We start from the raw sequence: 19,230 nt of genomic DNA, 5'->3' as shown, positions 1-19,230 counted from the left end.
CCTCCAGACACCACCCTGAAGTGGCTGTATATCAACATCCCTTCATCGTTGCTTGGTCAATATCCTGGAATTCTCTCCCGAGTACCACCCTAGGAGCACCCTTAGAAAGCTTCAAGATGATCCACTACCACCTTTTCAGGACAATTAGGAATGGGCAATAAATGAGTCCTTTTTATATTTAACAAAAAAAGCAGACACAGTTTGAAGCACCAGGTCAAGTCAGTAAAGTGCCCAAATGTGTACAAGATTTGTTGACTCATCTGAGCCGAATGACAAATTTTCTACACATGTTAACATGATGGGTATCTTATGTGCAAACAAGCTTCTCCAGGCCTCCCCAGCTATATTCAACTTAACAAACCAACTGGAACTACCTACCACCTAACTCTCCAGTATACCCCCAGCTAGCCCAACTCAACATAACCTGTCCCAACCCAACTGGACCCGATCCGTTCAACTCATCCCAGCCCAACCCAATTCAACTCAACCCAACCAAACTCTGCCTGAACCAACTCAACCCAACTCGACCAAAACCAACCCATCACAACTCGACTCGACCTCAACCGACCCAACGCAACTCGACTCGAGCCGACACGACGCAACTCGACTCGAGCCGACACGACGCAACGCGACTCAACCCGAACCGACGCGACTCGACCCGAACAGCGACACGACCCCGACCCCGACCCAACGCGACCCCGACCCGACGTGACCCCGACCCAACGCGACACGACCCCGACGCGACCCCGACCCAACACAACTCGACCCGAACCACGACCCGACGCAACTCGACCCGAACCTCGACCCGAACTGCGACGCAACTCAACCAGAACCGCGACCCGACGCAACTCAACCCGAACCGCGACCCGACCCAACTCGACCCGAACCGCGACCCGACCCGACCCGACGTGACCCCGACCCAACGCAACTCGACCCGAACCGCGACCCGACCCGACGTGACCCCGACCCAACGCAACTCGACCCGAACCACGACACGACGCAACTTGACCCGACCCAACACAACTCGACCCGAACCGCGACTCGACCCGAACCGCGACCCGACCCGACCCGACGTGACCCCGACCCAACGCAACTCGACCCGAACCGCGACCCGACCCAACTCGACCCGAACCGCGACCCGACCCAACTCGACCCGAACCGCGACCCGACCCGACGTGACCCCGACCCAACGCAACTCGACCCGAACCGCGACACGACGCGACCCGACCCAACTCGACTCGACCCGAACCGCGAACCGCGACCCGACCCGACGTGACCCCGACCCAACGCAACTCGACCCGAACCACGACACGACGCAACTTGACCCGACCCAACACAACTCGACCCGAACCGCGACCCGACCCGACCCGACGTGACCCCGACCCAACGCAACTCGACCCGAACCGCGACACGACGCGACCCGACCCAACTCGACCCGAACTGCGACCCGACCCGACCCGACGTGACCCCGACCCAATGCAACTCGACCCGAACCGCGACCCGACCCGACCCGACCCGAACCGCGACCCGACCCAACTCGACCCGAACCGCGACTCGACCCGAACCGCGACCCGACGCAACTCGACCCGAACCGCGACCCGACGCAACTCGACCCGAACCGCGACCCGACGCAACTCGACCCGAACCGCGACCCGACCCAACGCAACTCGACCCGAACCGCAACACGACGCAACTTGACCCGACCCAACTGGACCCGAACCGCGACCCGACCCGACGTGACCCCGACCCAACTCGACCCGAACCGCGACCCAACTCGACCCGAACCGCGACTCGACCCGAACCTCGACCCGACCCAACTCGACCCGACGCAACTCGACCCGAACCGCGACCCGACTCGACCCGAACCGCGACCCGACCCGACTCGACCCGAACCGCGACCCAACTCGACCCGAACCGCGACTCGACCCGAACCTCGACCCGACCCTACTCGACCCGACGCAACTCGACCCGAACCGCGACCCGACTCGACCCGAACCGCGACCCGACCCAACTCGACCCGAACCGCGACCCAACTCGACCCGAACCGCGACTCGACCCGAACCTCGACCCGACCCGACTCGACCCGACGCAACTCGACCCGAACCGCGACCCGACTCGACCCGAACCGCGACCCGACCCGACTCGACCCGAACCGCGACTCGACCCGACTCGACCCGAACCGCGACTCGACCCGAACCGCGACTCGACCCGACTCGACCCGAACCGCGACTCGACCCGAACCGCGACTCGACCCGACTCGACCCGAACCGCGACTCGACCCGACTCGACCCGAACCGCGACTCGACCCGAACCGCGACTCGACCCGACTCGACCCGAACCGCGACTCGATCGAACCGCGACTCGACCCGACTCGACCCGAACCGCGACTCGACCCGACTCGACCCGAACCGCGACTCGACCCGAACCGCGACGCGACCCGAACCGCGACTCGACCCGAACCTCGACCCGACCCAACTCGACCTGAACCGCGACCCGACCCGACTCGACCCGAACCTCGACCCGACCCAACTCGACCTGAACCGCGACCCGACCCGACGCGACCCGAACCACGACTCGACCCGAACCTCGACCCGACCCAACTCGACCTGAACCGCGACCCAACGCAACTCGACCCGACCCAACTCGACCTGAACCGCGACCCGACGCAACTCGACCCGAACCGCGACCCGACGCGACTCGACCCGAACCGCGACCCGACGCAACTCGACCCGAACCTCGACCCGAACCGCAACTCGACCCGAACCGCGACCCGACGCAACTCGACCCGAACCGCGACCCGACGCGACTCGACCCGAACCGCGACCCGACGCGACTCGACCCGAACCGCGACCCGACGCAACTCGACCCGAACCTCGACCCGAACCGCAACTCGACCCGAACCGCGACCCGACGCGACTCGACCCGAACCGCGACCCGACCCGACTCGACCCGAACCGCGACTCGACCCGAACCGCGACCCGACCCGACTCGACCCGAACCGCGACCCGACCCGAACCGCGACCCGACCCGACTCGACCCGAACCGCGACCCGACCCGACTCAACTTGACCCGAACCGCGACTCGACCCGACCCGACTCGACCCGAACCGCGACCCGACTCGACTCGACCCGAACCGCGACCCGACTCGACTCGACCCGAACCGCGACCCGACCCGACTCGACCCGAACCGCGACCCGACTCGACTCGACCCGAACCGCGACCCGACCCGACTCGACCCGAACCGCGACTCGACCCGAACCTCGACCCGACCCAACTCGACCTGAACCGCGACCCAACGCAACTCGACCCGACCCGACTCGACCCGAACCGCGACCCGACCCGACTCGACCCGAACCGCGACCCGACTCGACTCGACCCGAACCGCGACCCGACCCGACTCGACCCGAACCGCGACTCGACCCGACCCGACTCGACCCGAACCGCGACCCGACCCGACTCGACTCGACCCGAACCGCGACCCGACCCGACGCAACTCGACCCGAACCGCGACCCGACCCGACGCAACTCGACCCGAACCGCGACCCGACGCAACGCGACCCGAACCACAACCCGACGCAACTCGACCCGAACCGCGACCCGACCCGACCCGAACTGCGACCCGACTCGACCCGAACCGCGACCCGACCCAACGCAACTCGACCCGACTCGACCCGAACCGCGACCCGACCCAACGCAATTCGACCCGAACCGCGACCCGACCCGACTCGCGACCCGACCCGACGCAACTCGACCCGAACCGCGACCCGACGCAACCCGAACAGCGACTCGACCCGAACCGCGACCTGACGCAACTCGACCCGAACCTCGACCCAAACCGCGACCCGACGCAACTCGACCCGACCCGAGACCCGACGCAACTCGACCCGAACCTCGACCCGAACCGCGACCCGACGCAACCCGAACCGCGACCCGACGCAACTCGACCCGCAACTCAACGCGACCCGAACCGCGACCCGACCCGACCCGACACAACTCGACCCGAACCGACCCAACCCAACGTAACTTAACCCGACCCGACCCATCCCAACTCAATCCACCCCAAATCATCTCGACCTGACTGAACTCAATCCACCCTAACGCAATTTAATCCAACATAGCTCAACTCAACCCAACTTAATCCGACCTGACCCGACCCGAACAAAACCTCCCGACCTGATCCAACCTTTACCATCTCAACTCAATCTGTCCCAACTCCACCCGACCCAGTCGAACTCCACCCGACCCGGCCCGGCCGACCCCACCCGACCAGATCTATTTACTATCTATATTAATGACTTGGATGAAGGGAACGAGTGCATTGTAGCCAAATTTGCTGACGATACAAAGATAGGTGGGAAAGCAAGTTGTGAGGAGCACACAGAGAGTCTGCAAAGGGATCATCATCATCATCATAGGCAGTCCCTCGAAACAAGGATGACTTGCTTCCTCGCCAAAAAGTTCACAGGTGTTTCAATGAAGGACCTAATACTCCAGATCCCGAGCTACATCCTGAAGGGTAGAAGATGCCTGTACGTGGATTTTTTTAACGTGGGGTGACCGTTGCACACCAGCCACCACACGGGCTAGACAGAACTAGGTCTTGGTCCAGTGGCAAGGGTTAACCAAGACGACTGGAGACCAGCTCTGCTGCACGGACCTAGTGCGCACACATATCACAGTGTGGGCTGGGCCCGTGCTGCCCCTGGGCCCTCTCCTCTCCTGGGCCCCGAACTCGTGCCTCTCCCGGGCCCCGATCACGTCCCTCTACAATCTCTCGGCGCTCCTTCGCCCCCCCCGACCTCGGCGCTCCTTCGCCCCCCCCGACCTCGGCGCTCCTTCGCCCCCCCCGACCTCGGCGCTCCTTCGCCCCCCCCGACCTCGGCGCTCCTTCGCCCCCCCCGACCTCGGCGCTCCTTCGCCCCCCCCGACCTCGGCGCTCCTTCGCCCCCCCCGACCTCGGCGCTCCTTCGCCCCCCCCGACCTCGGCGCTCCTTCGCCCCCCCCGACCTCGGCGCTCCTTCGCCCCCCCCGACCTCGGCGCTCCTTCGCCCCCCCCGACCTCGGCGCTCCTTCGCCCCCCCCGACCTCGGCGCTCCTTCGCCCCCCCCGACCTCGGCGCTCCTTCGCCCCCCCCGACCTCGGCGCTCCTTCGCCCCCCCCGACCTCGGCGCTCCTTCGCCCCCCCCGACCTCGGCGCTCCTTCGCCCCCCCCGACCTCGGCGCTCCTTCGCCCCCCCCGACCTCGGCGCTCCTTCGCCCCCCCCGACCTCGGCGCTCCTTCGCCCCCCCCGACCTCGGCGCTCCTTCGCCCCCCCCGACCTCGGCGCTCCTTCGCCCCCCCCGACCTCGGCGCTCCTTCGCCCCCCCCGACCTCGGCGCTCCTTCGCCCCCCCCGACCTCGGCGCTCCTTCGCCCCCCCCGACCTCGGCGCTCCTTCGCCCCCCCCGACCTCGGCGCTCCTTCGCCCCCCCCGACCTCGGCGCTCCTTCGCCCCCCCCGACCTCGGCGCTCCTTCGCCCCCCCCGACCTCGGCGCTCCTTCGCCCCCCCCGACCTCGGCGCTCCTTCGCCCCCCCCGACCTCGGCGCTCCTTCGCCCCCCCCGACCTCGGCGCTCCTTCGCCCCCCCCGACCTCGGCGCTCCTTCGCCCCCCCCGACCTCGGCGCTCCTTCGCCCCCCCCGACCTCGGCGCTCCTTCGCCCCCCCCGACCTCGGCGCTCCTTCGCCCCCCCCGACCTCGGCGCTCCTTCGCCCCCCCCGACCTCGGCGCTCCTTCGCCCCCCCCGACCTCGGCGCTCCTTCGCCCCCCCCGACCTCGGCGCTCCTTCGCCCCCCCCGACCTCGGCGCTCCTTCGCCCCCCCCGACCTCGGCGCTCCTTCGCCCCCCCCGACCTCGGCGCTCCTTCGCCCCCCCCGACCTCGGCGCTCCTTCGCCCCCCCCGACCTCGGCGCTCCTTCGCCCCCCCCGACCTCGGCGCTCCTTCGCCCCCCCCGACCTCGGCGCTCCTTCGCCCCCCCCGACCTCGGCGCTCCTTCGCCCCCCCCGACCTCGGCGCTCCTTCGCCCCCCCCGACCTCGGCGCTCCTTCGCCCCCCCCGACCTCGGCGCTCCTTCGCCCCCCCCGACCTCGGCGCTCCTTCGCCCCCCCCGACCTCGGCGCTCCTTCGCCCCCCCCCGACCTCGGCGCTCCTTCGCCCCCTCGACCTCGGCGCTCCTTCGCCCCCCCCGACCTCGGCGCTCCTTCGCCCCCCCCCGACCTCGGCGCTCCTTCGCCCCCCCCCGACCTCGGCGCTCCTTCGCCCCCCCCGACCTCGGCGCTCCTTCGCCCCCCCCGACCTCGGCGCTCCTTCGCCCCCCCCGACCTCGGCGCTCCTTCGCCCCCCCCCGACCTCGGCGCTCCTTCGCCCCCCCCCGACCTCGGCGCTCCTTCGCCCCCCCCCGACCTCGGCGCTCCTTCGCCCCCCCCGACCTCGGCGCTCCTTCGCCCCCCCCCCGACCTCGGCGCTCCTTCGCCCCCCCCGACCTCGGCGCTCCTTCGCCCCCCCCCGACCTCGGCGCTCCTGCAGTACCTGCCCACGCTCCAATCACTGACCTGGATCATGGTGACGTCCCTTTTCATCACCGTTGCTCTCCTGCTCCAGTACGTGCTGCTCCCTGGAATGGTATGCCTCCACGCTGCTCCTCCCGCTCCCCAGCCTGCTCTGATGGTGCTCGCAGGCCACTGGTACCAGTGAAGTAAAAGCCCTTCTGACTATTGCAGCCATTAACTGATCTTTGCTGCTTTCACCGAAATGTTACTTTTCGAGCACTTGTCCCCATCTCTGTAACCTCCTCCAGCCCTGCAACCCTCCCGAGATCTCTGCGCTCCTCCAATTCTGGCCTCTTGCGCGTCCCAATTTTTAGTGCTCCACAATCGATGGCCATGACTTCAGCTGCCTAGGCCCTTAAGGATCTCGAATTCTGAGAGTGAAAATTTTCTCTGGGATTGGCCTTGTGAAGGAGGATATTTTGGGAGCCAGTAAAACATTGCAAGGCACTACAAAGGAGCTTTATCAAACAAAATTTGATACTGAGCCACATAAGGAGATATTAGGACAGCGGTCTTGAGCATCTAAAAGGAGGAGAAAGAGGTTTCGGGAGGGAATTCCAAAGGGATATAGACAGGCTAAGTGAGTGGGCAAAAATTTGCCAGATGGAATATAAGAGGTTCTCCACTTTGGTAGGAAGAATAGAAATGTAAATTATTATTTAAATGGAGAGAGACTACAGAACGCTGCGGTACAGGGGGATCTGGGTGTCCTAGTATATGAAACACAAAAAGTTAGTATGCAGGTACAGCAAGTAATTCGGAAGGAAAATGGAATGTTGGCCTTTGTTGCAAGGGGGATGGAGTATAAACGTAGGGAAGCCTTGCTACAACTGTACAGGGTATTGGCGAGACCACACCTAGAGTACTGCGTACAGTTTTGGTCTCCATATTTAAGGAGGGATACACTTGCATTGGAAGCAGTTCAGAGAAGGTTCACTCGGTTGATTCCTGGGATGAAGACGTTGTCTTATGAGCATAGGTTGAGCAGGTTGGGCTTGTATTCATTGAACATAAGAACATAAGAAAAAGGAGCAGGAGTAGGCCATTTGGCCTCTCGAGCCTGCTCCGCCATTCAATAAGATTATGGCTGATCTGATCATGGACTCAGCTCCACTTCCCTGTCCGCTCCCCATAACAGTTTACTCCCTTATCGCTCAAAAATCTGTATCTCCACCTTAAATATATTCAATGACCCAGCATCCACAGCTCTCTGGGGCAGAGAATTCCACAGATTTACAACCCACTGAGAGAAGAAATTTCTCCTCATCTCCGTTTTAAATGGGTGACCCCTTATTCTGAGACTATGCCTCCTAGTTTTAATTTCCCCTATGAGTGGAATTATCCTCTCTGCATCCACCTTGTCGAGCCCCCTCATGATCTATTGAAACTTATAAGATAACCTCTCATTCGTCTGAACTTCAGTGTGTTTAGGCCCAACCTACTCAACCTATCCCCATGAGTCAATCCTCTCATCTCCAGAATCAACCTAGTGAACCTTCTCTGAACAGCCTCCAATGCAAGTATATCCTTCCTTAAATATGGAGACCAAAACTGTACGCAGTATTCCAGGTGTGGCCTCACCTATACCCTGTACAATTGCAGCAGGACTTCTCTGCTTTTATACTCTATCCCATTGCAAAAAAGGCCAACATTCCATTTGCCTTCCTGATTACTTGCTGTACCTGCATACTCACTTTTTGTGTTTCATGCAAAGGACCCCATGTCTCTCTGTACTGCAGCAATTAGCAATTTTTCTCCATTTAAATTATAATTTGCTTTTCTATTCTATCTGCCAAAGTGGATAACCTCACATTTTCCCAAATTATGCTCCATCTGCCAAATGTTTACCCACTACATTGCACCCGGTCCCTTCACCTATGTCGTTAATATAAATTGTAAATAGTTGAGGCCCCAGCACCGATCCCTGCGGCACCCCACTAGTTACTGTTTGCCAACCGAAAATGGCCCATTTATCCTGACTCTGTTTTCTGTTAGTTAGCCAATCCTCTATCCATGCTAATACATTACCCCAACCCCGTGAGCTTTTATCTTGTGCAGTAACCTTTTATGTGGCACCTTATCGAATGCCTTCTGGAAATCCAAATACACCACATCCACTGGTTCCCCCTTATCCACCCTGCTCGTTACGTCCTCAAAGAACTCCAGCAAATTTGTCAAACATTTCCCTTTCATAAAACCATGCTGACTCTGCTTGATTGAATCATGCTTTTCCAAATGTCCTGCTACTGCTTCCTTAATAATGGACTCCAGCATTTTCCGAACAACAGATGTTAGGCTAACTAGTTTCCTGCCTTTTGTCTGCCACCTTTTTTAAATAGGAGCATTACATTTGCGGTTTTCCAATCTGCTGGGACCGCCCCAGAATCCAGGAAATAATGCCTCCACTATTTCTGCAGCCACTTCTCTTAAGACCCTCAGATGTAGGCATCAGGTCCAGGGGACTTATCAGCCTTTAGTCCCATTATTTTACCGAGTACTACTTTATTAGTGATAGTGATTGCATTAAGTTCCTCCCTATTTATAGCTCCTTGATTATCCACTATTGGAATGTTTTTATTTCTTGTACTGTGAAGACCGATACAAAATATTTGTTCAACATCTCTACCATTTCCCTGTTCTCCATTATTAATTCCCCAGTCTCATCTTCCAGGGGACTAACATTTACTTTAGCCATTCTTTTCCTTTTTATGTACCAGTAGAAACTCTTACTACCTGGAGTTTAGAAGAATGAGAGGCGGTCTTATTGAAACATATAAGCTTCTGAGGGGGCCTGACAGGGTAGATGCAGAGAGGATGTTTTCCCTCGTGGGGGAATCTAGAACTAGGGGGCATAGTTTCAGAATAAGGGGTCGCCCATTTAAAATGGAGATGAGGAGGAATTTCTTCTCTGAGGGTCGTGAATCTTTAGAATTCTCTATACCAGAGAGTTGTGGAGGCTGGATCATTGAATATATTCAAGGCTGAGATAGACCGATTCTTGAACTATAGGGGTGTCAAGGGTTATGGGGAGCGGGCAGAGAAATGTAGTTGAGGACAAAACCAGATCAGCCATAATCTTATTGAATGGTGGAGCAGGCTCGAGTGGCCGGATGACCCTACTCCTGCTCCTATTTCTTATTGTCATGTATTCAACTGTCATTGTAATCCATGTATAAACTGACCTAAGTTGTACACCGTGAGAACACTGACCACTAGGTAGTGAACTTGTGGGAGACACTCCTAACCTGGACTCTTGGGTATAAAAGGGGAAGCTCCACCCACCTTCTCCGCTTCAGTCCTGGGCAATAAAGGTTGCTGGTCACAGAGTGACCTTCTCTCTCGTATGGGCTTCTTGTGCATTTGTACTGTATAGTAAGGACATATTATTGACGACGAGAATGGATCTATTGGTCAACAGGAGGCGTAATAAGTAGGGAACCCCCTTGGATTCTGAGCATTCCCTGTTTGATTATCTGTACTGCTTGTTCCGCCTGGCCGTTTGAGGCCGGCTTGAACGGCGCCGTTCTGACATGGAGCGTCGGGAGCAGCATCGGAGGTGCGTGGAGAGGTCTATAAAAGGCACAGCAGGGAGTCTGGGGCCCAGCGTCGGCGGCAGTCGGGAGTAGTGTCGGAGGTGCGTGGAGAGGCCTATAAAAAGCACAGCAGGGAGTCCGGGGCCCAGCGTCGTCGGCAGTCGGGAGCAGCGTCGAGGAGGTCCGTTGGTGAGGCCTATAAAAGGCACAGCAGGGAGTCCGGGGCCCAGCGTCGGCGGCAGTCGGGAGCAGCGTCGAGGAGGTCCGTTGGTGAGGCCTATAAAAGGCGTACTTGTGCAGCTACAGGGAGAAGGCAAAAAAGAAATAGAAAGAAACAGAAAGGTGACGTCACAGCCAAGGGGGTAAGTGATTGGCTGGTGATTGGTGAGTAGTTTTTCTTTTTTCTCTTCTATAACAGTGAGTAAACTTTAGCATTGTTGCCTCTCTAAGGGTTAAGTCATGGCAGGAGAGCTCGGTCATGTGTTATGCTCCTCCTGTACCATGTGGGAACTCAGGGACGACTCCAGTGTCCCTGACGACTACGTGTGCGGGAAGTGTATCCGCCTCCAGCTCCTGACGGACCGCGTTGCGGAGGTGGAGCTGAGGGTGGATTCACTCTGGAGCATCTACGATGCTGAGAATGACGTGAGTAGCAGGTGTAGCGAGTTGGTCCTACCGCAGGTAAAAGGTCCACAGCCAGTTAGGGAATGGAAGACCAGCAGGAAGAGCAGTGCAAGGAAGGTAGTGCAGGGGTCCCCTGTGGTCATCCCCCTGCAAAACAGATACACTGCTTTGAGTACTGTTGAGGGGGATGACTCATCAGGGGAGGGCAGCAGCAGCCAAGTTCATGGCACTGTGGCTGGCTCTGATGCACAGGAGGGCAGGAAAAAGAGTGGGAAAGCGATAGTGATAGGGGATTCAATTGTAAGGGGAACAGATAGGCGTTTCTGCGGCCGCAACCGAGACTCCAGGATGGTATGTTGCCTCCCTGGTGCAAGGGTCAAGGATGTCTCGGAGCGGGTGCAGGACATTCTAAAAAGGGAGGGAGAACAGCCAGTTGTCGTGGTGCACATTGGTACCAATGACATAGGTAAAAAAAAAGGGATGAGGTCCTACGAAACGAATTTAAGGAGCTAGGAGCTGAATTAAAAAGTAGGACCTCAAAAGTAGTAATCTCGGGATTGCTACCAGTGCCACCAGAGTAGGAATCGCAGGATAGCGCAGATGAATACGTGGCTTGAGCAGTGGTGCAGCAGGGAGGGATTCAAATTCCTGGGGCATTGGAACCGGTTCTGGGGGAGGTGGGACCAGTACAAACCGGACGGTCTGCACCTGGGCAGGACCGGAACCAATGTCCTAGGGGGAGTGTTTGCTAGTGCTGTTGGGGAGGAGTTAAACTAATATGGCAGGGGGATGGGAACCAATGCAGGGAGACAGAGGGAAACAAAAAGGAGACAAAAGCAAAAGACCGAAAGGAGATGAGGAAAAGTGGAGGGCAGAGAAACCCAAGGCAAAGAACAAAAAGGGCCACTGTACAGCAAAATTCTAAAAGGACAAAGGGTGTTAAAAAAACAAGCCTGAAGGCTTTGTGCCTTAATGCAAGGAGTATCCGTAATAAGGTGGATGAATTAACTGTGCAAATAGATGTTAACAAATATGATGTGATTGGGATTACAGAGACGTGGCTCCAGGATGATCAGGGCTGAGAACTCAACATCCAGAGGTATTCAGCATTCAGGAAGGATAGAATAAAAGGAAAAGGAGGTGGGGTAGCATTGCTGGTTAAAGAGGAGATTAATGCAATAGTTAGGAAGGACATTAGCTTGGATGAGGTGGAATCTATATGGGTAGAGCTGCAGAACACCAAAGGGCAAAAACGTTAGTGGGAGTTGTGTACAGACCTCCAAACAGTAGTTGTGATGTTGGGGAGGGCATCAAACAGGAAATTAGGGGTGCATGCAATAAGGGTGCAGCAGTTATAATGGGTGACTTTAATATGCACCTAGATTGGGCTAACCAAACTGGAAGCAATACGGTTGAGGAAGATTTCCTGGAGTGCATAAGGGATGGTTTTCTAGATCAATATGTCGAGGAACCAACTAGGGGGGAGGCCATCTTAGACTGGGTGTTTGTGTAATGAGAGAGGATTAATTAGCAATCTCGTTGTGCGAGGCCCCTTGGAGAAGAGTGACCATAATATGGTGGAATTCTGCATTAGGATGGAGAATGAAACAGTTAATTCAGAGACCATGGTCCAGAACTTAAAGAAGGCTAACTTTGAAGGTATGAGGCGTGAATTGGCTAGGATAGATTGGCGAATGATACTTAAGGGGTTGACTGTGGCTGGGCAATGGCAGACATTTAGAGACCGCATGGATGAACTACAACAATTGTACATTCCTGTCTGGCGTAAAAATAAAAAAGGGAAGGTGGCTCAACCGTGGCTATCAAGGGAAATCAGGGATAGTATTAAAGCCAAGGAAGTGGCATACAAATTGGCCAGAAATAGCAGCGAACCTGGGGACTGGGAGAAATTTAGAACTCAGCAGAGGAGGACAAAGGGTTTGATTAGGGCAGGGAAAATGGAGTACGAGAAGAAGCTTGCAGGGAACATTAAGACGGATTGCAAAAGTTTCTATAGATATGTAAAGAGAAAATAATTAGTAAAGACAAACGTAGGTCCCCTGCAGTCAGAATCAGGGGAAGTCCTAACGGAGAACAAAGAAATGGCGGACCAATTGAATAAGTACTTTGGTTCGGTGTTCACTAAGGAGGACACAAACAACCTTCCGGATATAAAAGGGGTCAGAGGGTCTAGTAAGAAGGAGGAACTGAGGGAAATCCTTATTAGTCGGGAAATTGTGTTGGGGAAATTGATGGGATTGAAGGCCGATAAATCCCCAGGGCCTGATGAACTGCATCCCATAGTACTTAAGGAGGTGGTCTTGGAAATAGCGGATGCATTGACAGTCATTTTCCAACATTCCATTGACTCTGGCTACCCTCCACGCGATAGGAACTGATCCAATGTAACCCCACTTTTTAAAAAAGGAGGGAGAGAGAAAACAGGAAATTATAGACCGGTCAGCCTGACATCGGTAGTGGGTAAAATGATGGAATCAATTATTAAGGATGTCATAGCAGCGCATTTGGAAAGAGGTGACATCTGCGAGGAGGATGCTATGATGCTGCAGAGCGACTTGGATAGGTTAGGTGAGTGGGCAAATGCATGGCAGATGGAGTATAATGTGGATAAATGTGAGGTTATCCACTTTGGTGGTAAAAACAGAGAGACAGACTATTATCTGAATGGTGACAGATTAGAAAAAGGGGAGGTGCAACGAGACCTGGGTGCCATGGTACATCAGTCATTGAAGGTTGGCATGCAGGTACAGCAGGCGGTTAAGAAAGCAAATGGCATGTTGGCCTTCATAGCGAGGGGATTTGAGTACAGGGGCAGGGAGGTGTTGCTACAGTTGTACAGGGCATTGGTGAGGCCACACCTGGAGTATTGTGTACAGTTTTGGTCTCCTAAATTGAGGAAGAACATTCTTGCTATTGAGGGAGTGCAGCGAAGGTTCACCAGACTGATTCCCGGGATGGCGGGACTGACCTATCAAGAAAGACTGGATCAACTGGGCTTGTATTCACTGGAGTTCAGAAGAATGAGAGGGGACCTCATAGAAACGTTTAAAATTCTGATGGGTTTCGACAGGTTAGATGCGCGAAGAATGTTCCCAGTGTTGTGGAAGTCCAGAACCAGGGGTCACAGTCTAAGGATAAGGGGTAAGCCATTTAGGACCGAGATGAGGAGAAACTTCTTCACCCAGAGAGTGGTGAACCTGTGGAATTCTCTACCACAGAAAGTTGTTGAGGCCAATTCACTAAATATATTCAAAAAGGAGTTAGATGAAGTCCTTACTACTAGGGGGATCAAGGGGTATGGCGAGAAAGCAGGAATGGGGTACTGAAGTTGCATGTTCAGCCATGAACTCATTGAATAGCGGTGCAGGCTCGAAGGGCTGAATGGCCTCCTACTGCACCTATTTTCTATGTTTCTATGGTTGATACCATTTCCTGCCATGAAGTCCTGGAATTCAATGCTTGTAAAGCACGGGCCATTGTCGCTGACCAAGACGTCCGGTAGACCATGGGTGGCGAACATTGCCCGTAGACTTTCTACCGTGGCAGAGGAGGTGCTTAAATTGAGAATGTCACACTTGATCCATTTGGAGTAGGCGTCTACTGCAACCAAAAACATTTTTCCCATGAAAGGACCTGCGTAGTCCACATGGCTTGGCGGGCCAGGGCCTAAGGGGGCCTTCCCTGGGCGCATGCCCAGCTGGGCACACGTGTTGCACCTGCGAACACAAAGTTCCAGGTGTGCATCTATCCCTGGCCACCAAACGTGTGACCTTGTAATTGCCTTCATCATGATAATGCCCAGGTGCTCATTGTGGAGTTCTCTGATGAACGCCTCTCTGCCCATCTGGGGCATGACTACTCGGTTTCCCCATAGTCGGCAATCGGCCTGAATCGAGAGTTCACCCTTGCGCCTGTGAAATGGTTTAAATTCCTCAGGGCATGCCCCATACGTGGCTGCCCAGTCCCCATTCAGGACACATTTCTTGACTAAAGACAGTAGCGGGTCTCTATTTGTCCAGACTTTAATCTGACGGGCTGTCACGGGTGAGCCTTCGCTTTTGAAAGCTTCAAGAGATATGACCATCTCAGCAGCATGCTCGGTTGCCCCCTTGGTGATGGCTAGTGGGAGCCTGCTGAGTGCATCGACGCAGTTTTCAGTGCCCGGTCTGTGCCAAATTGTATAGTCATAGGCGGCTAACGTGAGTGCCCACCTCCGTATGCGGTCCAACGCATTTGTATTTATGGCCTTGTTGTCGGCCAAAAGGGACGTGAGGGGTTTGTGATCTGTCTCCAGCTCAAATTTCCTGCCAAACAGGTACTGATCTATTTTTTTTTACTGCATATACACATGCAAGCGCTTTCTTTTCTATCATCCCGTAGCCCCTTTCTGCCTGGGACAGACTTCTGGAGGCATAAGCTACTGGCTGTAACTGACCCTTGGCATTGACATGCTGCAACACACACCCGACCCCATAGGACGACGCATCGCATGTTAAAACAAGTTTCTTACATGGGTCATATAGCGTTAACAGATTGTTGGAGCATAACAAATTGCGTGCTTTATGAAAAGCCCTTTCCTGGCTGTCCCCCCAGGAGGAGGAGCACGTGTAGCGGCTCTAACAGCATGCCCAATTTGGGAAGAAAGTTACCAGAATAGTTCAGGAGCCCCAGGAACAAACGCAGCTCCGTCATGTTACGGGGTCTGGGTGCTCTCTGGATCGCTTCCGTTTTGGATGCAGTAGATCTGATCCCATCTGCTGCTACCCTCATCCCCAGCAAATTCTACCTCTTGAGCTAGGGAGACGCACTTTGCCTTTTTGAGTCGCAGACCTACTCGGTCCCGTCTGCGTAGCACCTCCTCCAGGTTGTGGAGGTGTTCTTCAGTATCGCAACCCGTGATGAGGATGTCGTCTTGAAAAACCACCGTCCTTGGAATCGATTTGAGGAGACTTTCCATGTTTCGTTGAAAGATCGCGGCGGCTGAGCGAATCCTGAACGGACATCTGTTGTATTCAAGCAACCCCTTGTGTGTCATGATGGTGGTCAGCTTCTTCGACTCACTCGCCAGCTCCTGGGTCATATCAGCTGAGGTCAGGTCCAATTTTGAAAAAAGTTTGCCATCGGATAGCGTCCCGAAGAGGTCCTCCGCTCTCAGTAGCGGGTACTGGTCTTGGAGTGACACCCGATTGATGGTGGCCTTGTAACCACCACATATCCTGACCGACCTATCCGCCTTGAGCACCAGCACAATCGGGCTCGCCTAGTCACTGAATTTGACTGGCGAGATGATGCATTCCCTCAGCAGGCGGTCCAATTCGCCTTCTATCTTTTCCCGCATCACGTACGACACCGCTCTGGCCTTGTGGTGTACTGGCCTGGCGTCCGGGTTTATGTGAATCACTACTTTGGTCCCCATGAAAGTGCCAATGCCGGGTTGAAATAGTGAGTCAAATTTGTCCAGGATCTGTGCGCATGATATTCGCTCCACAGGCGAAATTGCATTGACATCGCCCCATTTTCGGTTCATGACAGCAAGCCAACTCCTCTCCAGCAGTGCGGGACTGTCCTCCGGGACAATCCAGAGTAGCAACCTGTTCTCCGAATCTTTGTGGGTCACGACTATGGTGGCGCTGCCTAGCACCGGAATGATCTCCTTTGTATATGTCCGTAGCTGTGCGTCAATTGCCAATAATTTTCGCCTCCTGGCCTTGGATGCCCGCAACTTGTCGAACTGTTTGATACTCATCAGGGACTGGCTGGCCCCGTGTCTAGCTCCATTGATATTGGGATGCCATTGAGGAACACTCATCATTATCGGTGGCTTCCTGGTGTATGAACTGTATATGTGCTCCACATGAACTCGCTGAACTTCAGCTTCCAGCGATTTCCCCCAGTGTCCATTTGACCTCGTAGGGCTTACATCGGGCCCGTCCTCCTCGTACATCTGGTAGTTAAACTTACCAATGGACAAATCTGCCGGAAACACGTGGATCAAACAAAAAGGAGGTTCAGCAACCCCATAGAAGAAGCAGAGGAAGAACACGTTGTCGAGTTCACTCCTCCACAGGTGACCGAACACCAGAACCAAGTGGAGGAGAGCCCAGTCACTGTGGGCAGTCCGGACAGGCCTGAGGCACCGCAAACAGCAGACACTCAGGCCAGCACCCAACAACCGGAGCCCCAACTCAGGCGCTCTACAAGGGAGCGTAAACCACCAGAGAGACTTAACCTGTGATCCCAATAAGACTTTGGGGGGGGAGGTGATGTCATGTATTCAACTGTCATTGTAATCCATGTATAAACTGACCTAAGTTGTACACCGTGAGGACACTGACCACTAGGTGGTGAACTTGTGGGAGACACTCCTAACCTGGACTCACAGGTATAAAAGGGGAAGTTCCAGCCATCTTCTCCACTTCAGACCTGGCCAATAAAGGTTGCTGGTCACAGAGTGACCTTCTCTCTAGTATGGGCCTCGTGTGCATTTGTACTATATAGTAAGGACATATTACTTATGTTCTTCTGTTAAGGGGAACAGATAAGATAGATAGAGAGAAACGATTGTTGCTGGTTGAGGAGTCTCGGACTAGGGGGCATAGTATGAAAATTAGAACCAGACCTTTCAGGAGTGAAATTAGGAAATACTTCTACACACAAAGGGCAGTAGAAGTTTGTAACTCTTCTGCAAACACAAATGATGCTAGATCAATTGTTAATTTTAAATCTGAGATTGATAGATTTTTGTTAATCAAAGGCGTTGAGGGATATGGAGCAAAGGCAGGTAAATGGAGTTAAGTCACCGATCAACTATGATCTCATTGAAAGGTGGAACAGGCTGGAGGGGCTATTCCTGTTCCTATAAAGAAATCTGGAACATGTTTGAAATTTCCAAAAAGACAGAGTCTTGTAGCATGTTACGTTGATGCCAATAATACTTTAACACTGTCCATTATGTTTGTCTCTGTTAGGAGGTGTTATTCGATGTAAAGGAAACTGAAGTGATCAGTATAAAAAACAACTCAACTGAGGTAACTCCTGTTCTGTCTAAGCATAGATAAGTCAAAAACAGTGATTGTTTAAGATAAAATGTTAATTATGTGAACATCCATCAGGGTGAGGGATGTTATTACAATCTGCATCAAACACTCTCAGGGCAGGTACAGCACGGGTTAGATACAGAGTAAAGCTCCCTCTACACTGTCCCATCAAACACTCCCAGGGCAGGTACAGCACGGGGTTAGATACACGGTAAAGCTCCCTCTACACTGTCCCATCAAACACTCCCAGGGCAGGTACAGCACGGGGTTAGATACACGGTAAAGCTCCCTCTACACTGTCCCATCAAACACTCCCAGGGCAGGTACAGCACGGGGTTAGATACACGGTAAAGCTCCCTCTACACTGTACACTGTCTGTGGATAGTGATCAGGAGTGGGAACCCTTACTGATAATTCCCCATTTTAGCCCATGCTGCACATGTTCCAATTGTGTCCCAATTGCTGTAGGAATTTCATGTTGGGTTTCTCTCCAAACCAACAGTACAAATGCAAACAACATTTGGACATGTTTTGTTTTATTCCACCATGGCTGTATCACCACAGTCTCTGGAATCCTGATGTTTCTCTTGTTCCTGTTTCAGATCCTCTTTCATCATCACTACCCTGAAATCTCTTCGGTTGGACACTGGTTGAACAGACGGACCCTCTTTGCTTACTGCGTGGCGTAAGTGGGGCATATCATACAAACATGCAGCTTCAGGGTAGACTTGTACCTTGAACCTTTGTGGTGGGACAGGGCCTCAGTTTAATATCTCATCTGAAAGATGGCACCTCTGACCGTGCAGCACTCCCTCAGTACTGCAGTGGAGTGTCGGCCTAGATGATGTGCTGAAGACTCTGGAGTGGGACTTGAACCGACAACCTTCTGACTCAGAGGTGAGATATACCCACTGAGCCACAGTTGCCAGTGAAGGACTGTTGCTGTGCTGGGTAATTATCCAGCATGGGAGGAGGGGCACCCAGGAAAGAGGCAGTGGTGAAGGGCAAGGGTACTCATATTTTTTAAAGAGTAGTCTTCCCACCAACACCCCATCACAAATGGCGCTGTGCACTGCTCATGCACGGCGGCCACATTACGGGGCAGTGCCGAATTGTAGCTCTTAATGGCCCGAGCACACAGCTTGTGGGCAGATTCCCGGCCCCTCTTCCGCTTGTGGTGTGTGGGTCCCTCAGATGAAGTGCAGACCTAATATGGGGAACAGCCTCACATCATCTCGGGTGGACGTAAAAGATCCCATGCCACTATTTTGAAGAAGAGCAGGGGAGTTATCGCCAGTGTCCTGGCCAATATTTATCTCTTAATCAACATAACAACAAAAACAGATTATCTGGTCATTATCACATTGCTGTTTGTGGGAACTTTCTGTGCGTTAATTGTTGCCTACATTGCAATAGTGACTACCGTC

General features: G+C 54.8%; 1 protein-coding gene across 3 annotated transcripts in view; it reads left to right on the top strand.

Annotated features, from left to right (window-relative positions):
• Positions 1 to 19,230, top strand: part of LOC139226589 (uncharacterized) — a 90,931-nt gene that overhangs the window by 53,126 nt on the left and 18,575 nt on the right. For all 3 annotated transcript variants that reach the window (XM_070857443.1, XM_070857442.1, XM_070857444.1), the window contains exons 13-14: positions 17,735 to 17,794; positions 18,406 to 18,488. In XM_070857443.1, coding sequence (XP_070713544.1) covers positions 17,735 to 17,794; positions 18,406 to 18,488 — 143 coding nt within the window. The remainder of the gene's footprint in view (positions 1 to 17,734; positions 17,795 to 18,405; positions 18,489 to 19,230) is intronic.

Source organism: Pristiophorus japonicus, chromosome 16 (genome assembly GCF_044704955.1).
Source record: "Pristiophorus japonicus isolate sPriJap1 chromosome 16, sPriJap1.hap1, whole genome shotgun sequence".
NCBI lineage: Eukaryota > Metazoa > Chordata > Chondrichthyes > Pristiophoridae > Pristiophorus > Pristiophorus japonicus.
Note: the sequence above shows the minus strand (reverse complement) of the source record. Positions and strands in the feature narration are given on the sequence as shown.